Below are 16,948 nucleotides of genomic sequence, written 5' to 3' on the forward strand. Positions count from 1 at the left end.
TTGCTCGACTTGTTCAGGAATCTCTTCAACACATCAACGTGAATGTCATCCCCTGGCCGGCTCGCTCCCCTGATCTCTCACCAATCGAGCACATGTGGGCTGAGATGGATCGGCGCCTTCGACGTCAACCACGTGTTCCAAAGACACTCCAGGAACTTTGAAACATGCTCCAACAGATATGGACAGATATCCCACAGGACTTTGTGCGACGCCTGGTCCATTCCATGAGACGAAGATGTGTTGCTTGCATCGCAACCAGAGGTGAACACACACGCTGTTGATTTGAATATTCCAGCAATATCACGGCGGGGGACACCAGAAATGGCTTCACACATTGTACCCATGTCGGGAATCGAACCCGGGTCTTCGGCGTGGCCAGCGAACGCTTTAACCAATGGGCTACCCGACCGCCCCTGAATGGATCAGGATAAATGAGTGATGACACCAGGTGTTCGGGTCAACATGTCCCTACCTTTAACACCCGCTTCTCAGAAGGAATGTGGATACAGAACCCTTGAAAGTTTAAAATCAGATAATCAATCACATTTTGGTGTTTTCCTTTGATTCTTGTTGATAGAAAACAAACACGTGCAATAATACATACGGGTTTCAAAGTAGTGACTTTCTGATCAAATGGTTTAATCTATTCGACATATCAGGGGTATGATCTTGGAATATATGTTTGATTTGGTTAGGTTTGAATATGTTGACCATACAATCAAAGAAATCAGCGTTTGTAAATGCGTGAGAAACATGGCTTTCATCTTTGACATCAATCACAATCGTTATACATAAACAACACACACAAGGCATACTTCGACCCATGTATCGAGACCTGACACTGTGAGCAATCCAAGATGTTGAAGGTTAGTCTCACCGAAAACTTCTATTTATCATTTTCTACCATGTGCAATATGTAGTGCTCTCTTGTCATCTTTCATAAGCAGCACTAGGCCTTGACAGGGTCATCAGTAAGAGGGAATTCGTAATCATTAAGCAAACCTTATCAAACCATTTTGTAAATGCAATTATCATAAGACCCCCGTGGGCATACCGGGTTTGAATATTGGTTCCGATGGTTCCAGCAACCGATATTGGTTATACATTTATTGCAGAGTAGAACATCATTAACTCCCCGATGCCAGACTTCAGTTGTGGTACTAGTCTCTCCTGTACATTAACATGAAATAATCCCATCTAGGTCACCATGTTACTGCTGAGTGTTGCAATGCTCTTGCTTGGATCTGTGAGCGGAAAAGCGCCTGGAAAGTCCGGTACGTATCAACCCCCTGGTTAACCAACTTAATCACATCGAGGACCCAAGGGTCGATCTCTCTTCTGTGAATGTTGTGGTTCCGATTCTTGCTGTTGCTGTTATGGTATTGGACAGGTTTATAGATAAACTGAGGTTTTGGAGTGTCGAAATGTAGACAAACACCAATTCATTCAACTGTAGACTCGGGTAAATCACGGACCCGGTACTAGTTAAGATTTTCGGTAAAATAAGCTGTAAGTCAAGATGTACCGCATAATAAGCTATATGCCGAGATGTATGGTTTAAGTATCTCTTCTTTGAGACGTTCGGTTTAATAAGCTCCAGTTAAGATTTACGGTATAATACGCTATGCGTTATAAATATTTATTTGAAAGCAATTCTTTCACAAACCCGTCCGGATGGCAATTTTACCTACTGTTGCGAAGATACCGAGTTATGATTATAACAATGTTATAACCAATTGTGGCAATACATTTTAGACAGAAAACCCCACGAAAAATGTCGAAAAAGGTGTATAACCCATACATATCAATATGTTTTATTTTGTGCAGTGGCCCAAAGCACATCCGGGCACGTGGCGGTTACAGTTACTTCTGAGGTTAAGGATTTGGATTGTCTTTATGAGATTACAATGAACGACAGCAATAGTCATGTTGTGAATGTTTCTTTGTTCAGTTTGAGGTTGTCCTCTACAAGGTTGCTGTGTCATATTAAGAATGTTTCTTTGTTCAGTTTGGGGTTGTCCTCTACAAGGTTGCAGTGTCATATTGTGAATGTTTCTTTGTTCAGTTTGAGGTTGCCATCTACAAGGTTGCAGTGTCATGTTGTGAATGTTTCTTGGTGTAGTTTGGGGTTGCCGTCTACAAGGTTGCAGTGTCATGTTGTGAATGTTTCTTTTGTTCAGTTTGGGGTTGTCCTCTACAAGGTTGCAGTGTCATATTGTGAATGTTTCTTGATGCAGTTTGGGGTTGTCCTCTACAAGGTTGCAGTGTCATGTTGTGAATGTTTCTTGGTGTAGTTTGGGGTTGTCCTCTTCAAGGTTGCAGTGTCATGTTGTGAATGTTTCTTGGTGTAGTTTGGGGTTGCCCTCTACAAGGCTGCAGTGCCATATTGTGAATGTTACTTTGTTCAGTTTGGGATTGTCCTCTACAAGGTTGCAGTGTCATACTGTGAATGTTTCTTGCTGCAGTTTGGGGTTGCCATCTACAAGGTTGCAGTTTCATATTGTGAATGTTTCTTGGTGTAGTTTGGAGTTGCCCTCTGCAAGGTTGCAGTGTCATATTTTGAATGTTTCTTGGTGTAGTTTGGGGTTGCCCTCTACAAGGCTGCAGTGTCATATTGTGAATGTTTCTTGGTGCAGTTTAGGGGTTGCCCTCTACAAGGTTGCAGTGTCATATTGTGAATGTTTCTTGGTGTAGTTTGGGGTTGCCATCTACAAGGTTGCAATGTCATGATGGGAATGGGTTTTTTTGTGGTGCAGGACTCATCGATGACCTGGTCAAGAGACAAGGCAGCATGATGAAAGATTTGACGGACATTCACGAAGCAGGTAGACAATTGAAACAATAGTATGCACATGGTGGCGGTGTCGTTGAGGAATAGCTGTGTGATTGCTTCACGCTGATTGGCTAACTCACATCCATATATATATATTTCTTGTTTGCTAAGCTAAGTGGCGTGCACTGACCCCTTGTTTCGTGTTGTGACGTGCGGTGACACTGACCCGTCGTATCGTAAAGGTACGTGCGCTGACACGTTGTATCGTGAAGTGACGTGCGCTGACACTTTGTATCGTGATGTGACGTGCGCTGACACGTTGTATCGTGAAGTGAGGTGCGGTGACACTTCGTATCGTAAAGTTACGTGTGCTGACACGTTGTATCGTGAAGTGACGTACGGTGACACGTTGTATCGTAAAGTGACTTGCGGTGGCACGTTGTATCGTAAAGTGGCGTGCGCTGACCAATCGTATCGTAGAGTTGCGTGCGCTGACCCATCGTATCGTAAAGTTACGTGCGCTGACACATTGTATCGTGAAGTGAGGTGCGCTGACACGTTGTATCGTGAAGTGAGGTGCGGTGACACTTCGTATCGTAAAGTTACGTGCGCTGACACGTTGTATCGTAAAGTGAGGTGCGGTGACACGTCGTATCGTAAAGTGAGGTGCGGTGATACGTTGTATCGTAAAGTGAGGTGCACTGACACGTTGTATCGTTAAGTGAGGTGCGGTGACACTTCGTATCGTAAAGTGGCGTGCGCTGACACGTCGTATCGTGAAGTGAGGTGCGGTAACACGTCGTATCGTAAAGTGAGGTGCGGTGACACGTTGTATCGTTAAGTGAGGTGCGGTGACACTTCGTATCGTAAAGTGGCTTGCGCTGACACGTTGCATCATGATGGGACATGCTGTACTAACACACAGTTTATCATGTAGAGACAAGCTGACAAACATGATGACACCGGTATGATATAATTCCCCCGGATAATAAACTCACAACAGATGTAATGTTTAAACGATCCGTCTCCCCAGAACTATTTTAGGTATTATCCTGAATATTTGGCATGGAACTTGAACAGTTTAACTGTCCCTTCCACGATTCCTTTGATAACATATTATGTTATATCGGTTTTGCCCATTACCTGTTTCGAGGTGCTGTATACCATATTCATTATTTACCTGACGTCTTGAACCAAGCGGGGGCACGGGTGGCCCAGTCGTCTAAGGCGCCGCGATTCGCTGTGCAGAGTTGCGTCCCTTGGGCACGCCAGAAACCTATGATTGTGGGTTCGAATCCCGGTTCGCCCCGATTATGTTTCTAGGTTTGTCAGCACCGTGCTAGTGGGTTTCACCGAAGTGGTTAACGTCTGAGACCTGATCACTTCGGGCTTTCCTCCCACATTAAGCTGACACGCCGCGATATGACTGGAATACTGTTGAAGGCGGCGTTAAACCAAACTCACTCACTCACTCACTTTTGAACCAAGCATCGTGTTCTGCAGAGTCCGAGTCTGATTCTGATTCTGATTCTGATGCTGAGATGGGGACCAGCATGCGTGCACCACGGCCCCGACAACCGACTGAAGGGACGCTCGGTTCACAAGGGATTGCTTTTGACTTCAACACGTTACTTTCTGGAGCAGGTGAGAGGACATCCTGCTGAGGTTCCATTTAGACATAAATAACACGATTATTTTGATTTTTGTAGTTGTCACTTAGTATTTGATATCCAGGACGATGTTTCTTGAAGTTTCAAATATCGGTCTTGTGTACGCAGTTTAACAAATTGAATGCATATGTTACACCCAATCTGTGCAACTGCCCATTGCGTGCATTGGGCAGGCCGTTTGCCCAATGCATGCAAGGGTAATACATCTTGCCCAATGGACGCAATGTGCAAACAATTATCTGCTCATTGCATGCAATGGGCAAATCTCCAAATGTTTCACAATATTGGCAACCAGCTTGCTCATTTGACGCAGTGAAGCTGTCTCCTTCCTACTACGACCACAGGACACTGCAATCAGACGATGTCTTGAAGTTCCAAATTTCAGTCTTGTGTAAGCAGTTTAACAATGCATACATACTTAGATACTTAACATATCTTAAGTCGAAAACTTGCAAGTGTAAGATGATTAAAAATATAGTTTCCCCCAAAATTGGCAATCTCACCAAAGAGGGCCCTTTTCATGAATCGTTTTTTGACTCGGATTACCACAACGTGTTTCACGTGTTTACGCTTCCTGGCATACTCAATAACACCCGCGACCCGTGAAGATTCCGGGGCAGAATGCCTTCTGCTGCTTAATACTAAAATGTGTATTATATGGTACTTTGTATTGTGAATAGGTTAATTCAAAATGAGGACAGGTTGGAAGTTTTGGAATGATTGTAGTTGTCGAGGGTTAACGAATTGCATTGTGTTAGAAAGGCGTATCTTCTGTTTATAATTCATACTACTCAACATTTGATAAGATTTGTTTCATTCGATTGTTAAAATTAAAATCCGATCTTAGTGCTCAATACCGCTACACAAATATCTGAGATCCCATTTTACGCCGCATAAAGGTCTGAATTCATGGCGATTGATTCCAGTGTATACAAGACCGACTGCATTTTTAAAATATGATATATGTCATATCAGTATCAAAGTTTGATTAATATATGATGCCAGTTACATATATTTGGTTGTATTTTAATTTTATTTTTTTTCTATTGATCTGTTTTTCTCACTACTGAACCTAAGACTGTTTGGTTTTTTCCTCAGAGTTCAGTTTGGAGAGACCCGACGGATCGACAATTCCCAGAGACAGCCCCGAGTATAAGAAAATAATGGCTCAGTTGAAAAGCAGTACGTTTCCATTCCTCTTCATGAAGATAATTGCCTACAATCGTATTCCCATGGGGGCGGTCGGGTAGCCTAGTGGTTAAAGCGTTCGCTCGTCACGCCGAAGACCCGGGTTCCAACCCCGACATGGGTACAATGTGTGAAGCCCATTTCTGGTGTCCCCCGCCGTGATATTGCTGGAATATTGCTAAAAGCGGCGTAAAACCAAACTCACTCACTCACTCGTATTCCAATGAAATAAGAAGAATTACCATATATTAAAATCCTTACTATGAATGAAGGATAATTGTTTATAATCTTAAAATCGTTGTCATGTGGAAGGATGAATATCTATACTCTTTGGGTCGCAACGATGAATGTAGGGAAATGATCTAAAATCTTACAAACAATGATTCTTGATTCATTAACAATCAAATATATTTCCTTGTCCTTATCACGCGATCAAAATGCGTGTCATCGTCATCCGAGATCGTCCGGCGTTGCTGATGCTCTTAATCTCTGGCACAGATTCGATTCTTTAGTGGCCGTCGAGATATAGTTTGAATATTGTTGACTGTACCGTAAAAAACATACACTCGTTTAGCTTGTAAAGTATACTATTTATTCAATCTTGCAACAGTATTGCAGCTGAAATATTAAAGGCTAATGTAAAGATAATGTATTAATAGGAAAATAGATATAATAATCCTGGACCTCCTCAACACCCCTCACTCACCCCTTTACATAGATGGCCTTGAACTGTCAATGGTAGAGCCACACTAAGAAACAGATTATCATGCATTGTCGAGTTCTTTTCTTTCCTTTGGTCTTGACAAATGCAACATTCTTCATCTGAAACGTGGGAGGAGTTATTGACCATCTCGTGGAAGTTCAGGCCTATACGTACTTAGGGATGCAGATCCAGAATGCCCATATCAAGGAAAAACTTCGTGCAGAGTACAAATGTAGACTTAAGAAAATCTGGAGTTCAGAGCTGAACTCTCGCAATAAAATTAAAGCCACAAATACTTATGCTGTGCCCGTCCTTTCATATTCTGTTGGTGTTGTTGATTGGACGAAACCGTCAATGTGTGGTTTTGCATCAAAGTGTAAATATGAAATGTAGACAATGCAGTGAATTAAATGAGACTCTCCAACACATTGTCAGTGGATGCCCAGCTTTGGCACAAACACACTATCTTAAGCGACTTGCAGGAGTGACTCGATCCTTTTATTACCGTCTTCGCCATGTTTGTGGTTTTGACACAGAGGTCCAGCAATGGTACGACCAAGAATATGTAGAGGCGTCAGGGAAAATGACAGATACAAAATTCTTAGGAATTAGCCCGTAGACGGCCTCAGGTCATTCAGGCCAACAAACCTCTTTCAGCCCTTTTTGATAAATCCAAAGAAATCATTTATATCATTGAATTCTCTGTCCCTTTTGACATCCTTATGATTGACAAGATTCAGGGAAATAATAGCAAATATGCAGACTCACGTCTGCATACCAAGTCTCAAGTTATCCGAGTCCCCATTGTTCTCGGTGCCTAACTGACATTGAGAGTGTACCCGGGTTTGCTGCCAGGAATACAGCCCTTTTGTCAATCTGTGTAATGCAGAAGGCTGCAGTGTTGGGGAGTCTTAACATTCTCCGAAAAGTTCTGGGTTGGTTTGACTAGGCAGCACTTCCTGGGTGAAGTCCCATTCGCTGCCTGGGCTGTGGGTAGAGGGACAAGGGCCCTGAGCTGATGATAAGCCTCATCAGCCTGACTGTGCCCAGTCCAATTTGCTGCATTTATTTATGTTAATTTGTATATAATAATTATAATAAATAATAATAAAGGAAGGAAGGAACTATAGACGATGTTAACCTCGCGTCATGCAAAGTATGTGATATTCTCATAATACAAAAACGGATACAAAATCTAAAATATGTTGGACCTGGTTAAATACGGTGATTGATGAGGTTGATTTTACGCCACTTTTAACAGTACATCAGTGATATTGTGGCGCATCAGCTTAATGCGTAGGAAAGAAAAAAATACACTGGCGCAAAATCTCGATGTTTATCACTGCGGGGATGGGCATGGTGCTGAAAAAATACAGATAGTAATCGTTTAACCATAATCGAAATCCTGGCACAGCTAAGGGACGCAACTCTTGACAAATTACGGGGTATAAGATGTCTGCATCATATGCGCATCCTCGTAAAAGTAGACCTCGTTAATCCATATTCTTATGCTTCGAGGAGATCACCTTTTAGACTATTATGACTATTACAGTATATTGCAATTTAAATGTTGGTTTGTCAAAAATAAGTAATAATACATATTATAAACCTGTAGAAGTAACACCAATTCCCATTTTCCAGAAGGAGTCGACCTGACCAGGTCAATGACCAGCATGGACACAAGCAAGAACGTCCCGGGAGCCGACATATTTGAAAGACATGTCGGAAAGACTGGATCACGGGGAATAGGGGGAATGTCAGGAATGGGAGGCGAGATGTCCGGAATAGGGAGCGGAATGTCTGGAATTTCCGGAATGTATAGCGGAATGGGAGGTGGGATGTCCGGAATGGGAGGTGGGATGTCCGGAATGGGAGGCATGATGTCCGGAATGGGTGGCGGAAAGTCTAGGATTTCGAGCGGGAAGTCTGGAATTTCCGGAATGTTTAGCGAAATGGGAGGTGGGATGTCCGGAATGGGAGTTGGGATGTCCGGAATGGGAGTTGGGATGTCCGGAATGGGAGGCATGATGTCCGGAATGGGTGGTGGAAAGTCTAGGATTTCGAGCGGGAAGTCTGGAATTTCCGGAATGTTTAGCGGAATGGGAGTTGGGATGTCCGGAATGGGAGGTGGGATGTCCGGAATGGGTGGCGGAAAGTCTAGCATTTCGAGCGGGAAGTCTGGAATTTCCGGAATGTATAGCGGAATGGGAGGTGGGATGTCCGGAATGGGAAGCGGGATGTCCAAAATGGGTGGCGGAAAGTCTAGGATTTCGAGCGGGAAGTCTGGAATTTCCAGAATGTATAGCGGAATGGGAGGCGGGATGTCCGGAATGGGAGGTGGGATGTCTGGAACGGGAGGTGGGATGTCCAAAATGGGAGGTGGGATGTCCGGAATGGGAGGTGGGATGTCTGGAATGTTTAGCAGTTTTTTAAGCGGAATTGAAGAGTCCGGAAAGGGAGGTGCAAAGACCAGCAGTGATAAAAATGACCTCGTCAGGAGTTTGGTCTTCTTCGGCTAGCTGCCAAGGTTTAATTGGTAATTATTCAACACAATGAGTGAGTGAATGAGTGAGTGAGGGAGGTAGGGGGCGGGCGTTAGAGCCAGCGAGAGAGAGTGATAATACCTAGAAACAGAATGAGGGCGAGTATTGAATTCTAACCCATCCCGGGTTTCTGGCGCGCCTGCAAGACTCTGCTCAGCTAATTGCGGCGCCTTAGACGACAGGGCCACGTTTTCCCCAATTAACAATGATAATAAAATAATAAATTGTATTAAAAATGTTGTTTTTATTTTTTGCAGATGGTCTTTTCTGGCGTTGAACATACAGATCAATTAAAATGCATCTTTCATGAAATAAAAGAAAGTATATGATAACAACGGCTTTGTTCAAACTAACAGGGCAATGGGTTGTGCCCATGGCATATACAGAGAGTTAGCTTGATAAGCTGAAGACCCAGTTTCGATTCTAATAATGCATACATAAGGCGAAGCTCAATATTCTTTCTCTTCGAGTAATGTGGTTTCAAGGTTAATACCGGCGATAACGTTTGCCTGTACGGGTGTTACAATTGTTTTAGTGCTAAGAAAGTGTTTTGGGCTTTGTGAAAGTGAATGGGTTTGCTTAACGCCGCTCTGAAAAGTAGTTCAGTCATATCACGGTAAAACCAAGGTACTGTTATTGACATTCAAGTCCTCATTTAACCTTACTTAAACCATTACAACACCTTTCATGCGTTTCAACCCAGACATTTACTTATTGCCCATTTAATGGGGACAGTGCTGACACACTGACATAGAAGCTATTTTCTTTGGTAATTAAATTAAATGTTCGCAAAAAATCTAGATTATTGTTCATCCGTTTATTAATGGGAAAATCTTTGTTTTATTTTGGGGTTTATTCTACGCATTAACATAACGTGTAATTTGTTGAAAGAACGGTAATATTCAGGTGACTGATAATTGTGCTCGAGTTGGTACGATGTGAAGTGCATCCTTGCCTTGGCACTTGCTTTTCATAACCTAGGTCTCCAACGAGTAAGGTGAAGGTATACTAGTTCACACGGCTACCTCACTTTTTAAACACCCCATGCCTTCCATTAAGATGTACCACTTCCAACTCCTACCTCACTGATGTGACTACCCTATCCCTACCAAAGGGGTGTATCGCCAATGGTTCAAACCATCCTATCCCTACCCAAGGGGTGTATCGCCAATGGTTCAACCATCCTATCCCTACCAAAGGGGTGTATCGCCAATGGTTCAAACCATCCTATCCCTACCCAAGGGGTGTATCGCCAATGGTTCAACCATCCTATCCCTATCCACGGGATGTATCGCCACTAGTTTAATCACTCTATCACAACCAAAGGGGTGTATCGCCAATGGTTCAACCATCCTATCCCTACCCATGGGGTGTATCGCCAATGGTTCAACCATCCTGTCCCTACCCAAGGGGTGTATCGCCACTGATTTAATCACTCTATCACTACCCAAGGGGTGTATCGCCAATGGTTCAACCATCCTATCCCTATCCAAGGGATGTATCGCCAATGGTTCAACCATCCTATCCCTATCCCTTCTCAGCCCACTGATGTAACCACACCATTTTTTCCTCACTGGTGTACCACTTTCCACCCTACACAACTGGTGTACCATGGACAACTAACCGCCCCTCCGTCACTGGTTGATACAACCCCACTGATGTGACCATTTCCCACCCCCATCCCTATAGTATCACACATATCGGTTCCCACCGCCTTGAACACCTAAGCCTATCTTCCTGGGGCTAGGGAATTAACTAACTATAACGGTCCAGTTTAGACTTTGCGGACTCGTCTTGGATACGTTTTGGCTGGACCGACAAGTCTATTCATAGTCAAAATGGCGTAACGACATCAACATTCTGTTCATAAACGACATAGCGGCTGTCGTGAAGGTTCCGGTCGATTGCAGGATTTGAAACGCTTGTGTGCCATCAACTGGGAACGGAGAAATATTTTGCATTCTTTCATATTTTTAATCAATGTGCTCACGACCCACATGCATTGGGTGTCTGTGAGGCAGGGAATGTGAAACCTTTCTTCAATTAACTTGATCAGATAATCTTGACTAGGCGTTGCCATTTTGTTGGAAATAATCGCAAGTGATATTGGAGTTGGAATCGGAATTGTCAAAAAGGAGGGACAGAGAAGGAGCATAACTCCTAATAGCCACTGGGGGCGCTACAGTCGAGCCCAGAAATTCCAGCCTTGTTCGGCAAGGGTGGAACTGGACTTGTATTGTCAGTTGACTCTTTTGCCTCGAGAAGCCCTACCCAGTCACTTACAACCTTAATCCGAATGGCGCTGCCATTAGTTGGATATATCTATGTTTTGTCTTGTCCATTGGTCCCGTGAAGATTCCGGACTAGAATTGGTCTTCTGCATCCCATGTTTATCGTAAGAGGCTGCTAACGGGAACGGGTGGTCAGACTTGGTTGATGCTTGTCATCGTATCCCAATTGCGAAGATTGATGCACATGATGTCAATCACTAGAGTGTCTTGTCCAGACACGATTATTTCGAGATCGCCGTCATATAGCTGGAATATTGCTGAGTGCGGCGTTAAAAGCAGATGTTAAGCACTCAAAATGATTAGTAACACCAGAACGTTGGATCTTTCATAATTTATAGATTTCATACAAGCTAAAATGGACTCTCCGCGGCCTCGTGAGCACAGAAGTAAACATATATACTACTCAAAAGAAGTTAAGGATCACCCGATTCTTTCATAATGGTAAAGTTCATCTGTCATGACATGAGAGATTAACTATAGTAATATGAAAGAATCAGGTGATCCTTAACTTCTTTTGAGTAGTATATAAGGGACGCAACCGTCGACATGCTGGCCACTTTTCAGATGCTTTGTGAATATACAGTGATTGCCCACGCATACTTTTCATTCAACTCCTCATTGTATATCTGCATGGAGTACAATTGTCTTTTATACTGATCATGCTGCTTGTGTCTTGTCCATTTCCTGGGTTAATTGCACAAGCAAAAAGCTATCACAGATCAGCGTAGCCATGGCTTGGGTGTTTCTCACAAGGCGAATGCGTCAACTTCTAAGTTATGCCTATCAAACAATTCAATGTATTTATTATCCAGATTAAATAGCCGACTTCCATAAAAGAAATCGATGTGCACATGCCTGATAATCTGTTTATTGCTGTCAACTGTTTTATCGGAAATAACATATCAATGGTCTAGAGCCTCCTTGTATTAAGTGTCAGTTCTTGTTAACAGAATTTAGCTTTGCAAATTTTTTGTTTTTGTTTTCTGATACACCTCTATACCCGACATGTTAGGTGCCAAGGAAAGCCAGGAAGCAACATGTTAATTTCAGTCTGAAAGAGAAGTGAAAACAGAAAGTGTTTCTTAACACAGAGACGTCTTCAGAATATGAACCTGTACAACGATATTTTTCATGAACGTATGGGCTCCAAGTTTAGAGGATCATGGGCTGCACATTTAGAGGGTTCACCAAAGATTATGCATGGTCTTATATTTATTTAACTGGAAAGCAGTAGAGGGGAGGCCTTTACTTTGAGGTATATTTTTTCCACATAAGATTTTTAAAAGAGCATTGGACTAGTGTCTTGGTCAGTGTGGCCCGAATGATAAAATTGTAACACCACCACGCGCCCCCTTCCATAACCTGTCACTCTATCTGTCATCTGACGCGCGCGGGGGGCACGGGTGGCCCGGTCGTCTAAGGCGCCGCGATTCGCACGCCAGAAACCTATGATTGTCGGTTCGAATCCCGGTTTGCCCCGATAATGATTCTAGGTTTGTCAGCACCATGCCCGTTTCACCGAAGTGGTAAACGTCTGAGACCTGCATCACTTCGGGCTTTCCTCCCACATTAAGCTAACACGCCGCGATATAACTGTAATACTGTTAAAAGCGGCGTTAAACCCAACTCACTCACTCACTCACTCACTCACTCACTCACTCGATCACCCATACAGTTTTCAAACGGTTTTGCGAAAATTAGCGGAGTGCCCACTTCCTCTTATATAGATTCCGGGGTATTACTCTATATCCTTGTGTGTCGTCATTCACGTGATGCTCAGCTTATGACTTTACTGAGGATGTCATTAGTGCTAGTGCTAGTACCACTTAGATTACTTGACAAAAACTATGTACTGTTAACGCATGGCAGCTGTTATGTTTATAAAACCTTTGATGTTTGTGCATTTGGATGATGGTGTCTTGCATGCAAATCAAATGCAGTCAGAGGAGACATGTCAGGCCAAGCCAGTCAGGATTGAAAAGTTTCAAACGGCACCTACGTTAAACAGAATGTCGCCAGGGTCAGGGAAGCAGTTTACGACCAACACATGCGGGACTGGAAGCAAACTATAGCTTGTACTCACAGTAAGACTGGCAAGGGCGGTAACAAACTTAGACACTACTCTACTTTCAAGACCGAGTTTACTGCTGAGCCATACATTACAGAGAGAGTGAGTGAGTGAGTGAGTGAGTTGGGTTTAACGCCGCTTTTAACAGTATTCCAGTTATATCGCGGCATGTCAGCTTAATGTGGGAGGAAAGCCCAAGGTGATGCAGACGTTTACGACTTCGGTGAAACCCACGAGCACGGGTATGGTGCTGACAAACCTAGAAACATAATCGGGGCGAACAGGGATTCGAACCCACAATCATAGGTTTCTGGCGTGCCCAAGGGACGCAACTCTGCACAGCGAATCGCGGCGCCTTAGACGACTGGGCCACCCGTGCCCCCCATTACAGAGAGAATACCACGACGCCACAGAAGAGCCCTGTCGTTGTTCCAATGTGGAGTAGCCCCCTTACATGTGGAGACAGGGCGATATAATAATACACCCCTTGAAGAGAGAGTATGTTTTAATTGTAAAGATGTTGTGGAAAATGAAGCACATGTACTTTTACACTGCCCCTATATAAAAATGTAACTAAAAATATGTTAGTTTTATGTTCAATGTTGTATGCCAATTTCTGGTGTTGATCAGTTAGCTTTTATTATGTCATGCCCATATATTTTTAAAGTTACCTCCAAAACCTGCATGGATGTCTTAGATGTTAGAAAATTACTTTTATATACATCTTAAACTTTTATAAATATTTTATGCTATTTACCCTTTTTACTAACGTATATATATTTATTCCATATTTTATGTCTGTGTATCATTTTACGTTCTATAGTCTCTCATAATCCCATACGGGATGGCTCATCACATGTATTTTATCACGTGACCTGTATATATTTTTTATTTTGTATGAGGTGAGACATGAAATTAATTACATATAGGTATATGTGAAACACTATGCCATATCATTAAAATCAGATCTTAGTTCACTATCGCGATTCCTGCAGCATAGAAAAGGTTACCAAGGTACATTCTGAGCGACAGTTACGGGCTGTACGACTGATTCCGAATGCTTGACATGGATATGACATTTAAAACGGAAGAGCCAACTCATCATGGAAAGTACTACCATACAATGTCGGCTACCAATAGCCATTTCATTTCTTTTGTTCATTTTTAACTTTTTAGTGAATCGAGAACATTGTCAAAATATTTTTCAAAGCTTAGTCCGAAATGGAAGTCGCCGCTTTGAAACTAGTACCGTAATGCTCGAGAAAGCTGCTTTGTGATTAGCTAAAGTCGACTTCCTGTTTGGCATTTCATCCGTCGATCAAAGTTCGCAAAATGTCTTTCTGATTTACCTGTAATGGGATGTCTTCAGGTGATTGTGTAACCGTAGCGAACACTAATTCTGATTTAAATGAGATACAAAACTATGCCATCTCATTTAAAAAGAATAGTCCGTGTTATTTATCCAGATGTACATATTTAAAAAAAATCTAATTCGAGAATGTTATGGGAGAGGGAGAGAGAGAGAGAGAGAGAGATTCTTTATTTCCTCCAGATGTCATTCCGAAGATTACAATGAAAATATATTCAATTACACGCAGTTAACACAATAAAAAGGCATAACATATTTACAATTACACACAGTTTATCAAATTCAGATACCTAAATTATGACAGATTTTCACTAGAAGATATATATCAAAAGATGCCTTAGTTTGTACAGATACGAGGCGAATTCTCTCTCTCTCGCATCACTGCGAGATATTAGTTATCACAAATTCACAGAAATCAATTGTCAGGATATCCGTCGCGAAATTCTCTTTCTGTGTCTTCTTTTATCAAATAGCATTCAATATTCACGAGGAGAGTGTATGTTAGAGAACACCAACCATCTTAGATTGCGGCGCATCCAATGTTTACCGGCGCATGAGCAGGTCAAGTACACCCCATGTTCAGAGTCAGGTTCATTTATTTACTCATGTTGTGGCAATGTCCGCGAACCGGCGACCCCTCCTCTTCATCGCCTAGTAAAACGAGACGTCGAGCTATCACCAACAGGTGAGCACCCTACCCTCCCATCCCCCGTTCACTTTAATTACATACTGAGTTACCAATCACCACGCTTCATTGGGTATATAAGTGAGTGAGTGAGTGAGGTGGGTTTAACGCCGCTTTTAACAGTATTCCAGTTATATCGCGGCATGTCAGCTTAATGTGGGAGGAAAGCCCAAGGTGATGCAGACGTTTACGACTTCGGTGAAACCCACGAGCACGGGTATGGTGCTGACAATCGTAGAAACATAATTAGGGTGAATCGGGATTCGAACCCACAATCATAGGTTTCTGGCGTGCCCAAGGGACGCAACTCTGCACAGCGAAATGCGGCGCCTTAGACGACTGGGCCACCCGTGCGTTTTTGCGTCGTCATGGCCCAGGCATTACCTTTCAAGATGAAAACGCCTGGCCTCATATTGCTCGACTTTTTCAGGATTCTTCTTACAACAAAACAACGTGAATGTCAACCCCTGGCCGGCTCGCTCCCCTGATCTCTCACCAATCGAGCACATGTGGGATGAGATGGATCGGCGCCTTCGACGTCAACCACTCCAGGAACTTCGAAACATGCTCCAGCAGATATGGACAGATATCCCACAGGACTTTGTGCGACGCCTGGTCCATTCCATGAGACGAAGATGTGTTGCTTGCATCGCAACCAGAGGTGGACACACACGCTTTTGATTTGTAAATTGACATGTTGGCATGTTCATGGTTTTTTTTATGAAATCACGCATTTTCTTAAGTCAGTATGGCAAATTAAACCATTGAAACACTTACAGGAGTCTTTTATCTGTTGCAAACCGAAATTGTTTCAGATTTGGTAAAAAATTTAACTTTGCATAAAATCTTATTCATTGTCACGGGAACTTTTGTTGTTCAGTATAGTAGTTGCACATTTGTTGAAAACAAGGAAATGATTTTTGAGGAAAGGAAAACTCGCTGGCCCTTGGACCATGTGTTTAAATAACGCTGCAAATAAATTAATTACGTTAAAACTAAGTTGAATTATGTGTCATCATTCTTGTTGTACACCTTTGTGCTTTTGGAAAACAAACAAAATGTACATGTTTTATCGTGTTTGGCCACTGAAATACGATGAGGCAGTTTAACCCCACTCCGACACAGTATACTATACAGACCTTGTTTTATTCCCTTAATGCCGAGCACCAGGCACCGTAACAACAAGTATCATCTTTTAACTTTTTTTTGGTGTAACGCGACCGGGTCAAACCACGGACCTTCCGCTCTCCGGACTGGCGCTCAACCACTGAGGCGGTTTTTCGTGTGGTGATAATGTAGTCAAACTGTTTAACCATGTGCGATTTGTTTTAATAATGCTACAAATAAGAGGAATTAAGTTTTAAATATGTTTGAATTGTGTCAGGATATAATAAGTTAGACATTTGTGTTTTGGCATAACCATGGGCCAAATGTTTAAATAAGGTTAAAAATAAGTTGAATTAAGTTAAAATGTGTCAGGATGCTTGAAGACATACCTTTATGTCTTTGCAAAAACACACCAAAACATGAATTTTGAGCAAAGGAACATATTTTCGCCAATGGGCGGGATAAAGCTATTAATAAGTTGAATTAAATTAAAATGAGTTGAAATATGTGTCATGATACTTGTAGACATACCTGTATATATTTTCCAAAAA

The 16,948-nt window shown here is 42.5% G+C and overlaps 1 protein-coding gene and 1 long non-coding RNA gene across 4 annotated transcripts; both read left to right on the plus strand.

The window, feature by feature from the left end:
- Positions 1-814: 814 nt before the first annotated feature.
- Positions 815-2,825, plus strand: LOC125378789. Its single transcript, XR_007220499.1, has 3 exons — positions 815-866; positions 1,202-1,274; positions 2,757-2,825. It is a non-coding gene; the product is annotated as an uncharacterized LOC125378789 (long non-coding RNA).
- A 1,459-nt stretch (positions 2,826-4,284) lies between these two features.
- On the plus strand, positions 4,285-9,209 carry LOC124139148 (loricrin-like). 3 transcript variants are annotated; one of them, XM_048394755.1, is made up of 5 exons: positions 4,285-4,417; positions 5,542-5,625; positions 7,976-8,293; positions 8,441-8,870; positions 9,135-9,209. In XM_048394755.1, the coding sequence occupies exons 1-4, from the start codon at positions 4,315-4,317 to the stop codon at positions 8,851-8,853; spliced, it is 918 nt and encodes a 305-aa protein (XP_048250712.1). In that variant the 5' UTR covers positions 4,285-4,314; the 3' UTR covers positions 8,854-8,870; positions 9,135-9,209. The 3 variants fall into 3 exon arrangements, with proteins under 3 accessions (XP_048250712.1, XP_048250710.1, XP_048250711.1); XM_048394753.1 differs by having other exon boundaries at positions 7,976-8,870; XM_048394754.1 differs by lacking the exon at positions 5,542-5,625 and having other exon boundaries at positions 7,976-8,870.
- Positions 9,210-16,948: the final 7,739 nt, after the last annotated feature.

The sequence above is a fragment of the Haliotis rufescens genome, unplaced genomic scaffold, assembly GCF_023055435.1.
Source record: "Haliotis rufescens isolate VD_foot unplaced genomic scaffold, xgHalRufe1.0.p SCAF_13, whole genome shotgun sequence".
NCBI lineage: Eukaryota > Metazoa > Mollusca > Gastropoda > Lepetellida > Haliotidae > Haliotis > Haliotis rufescens.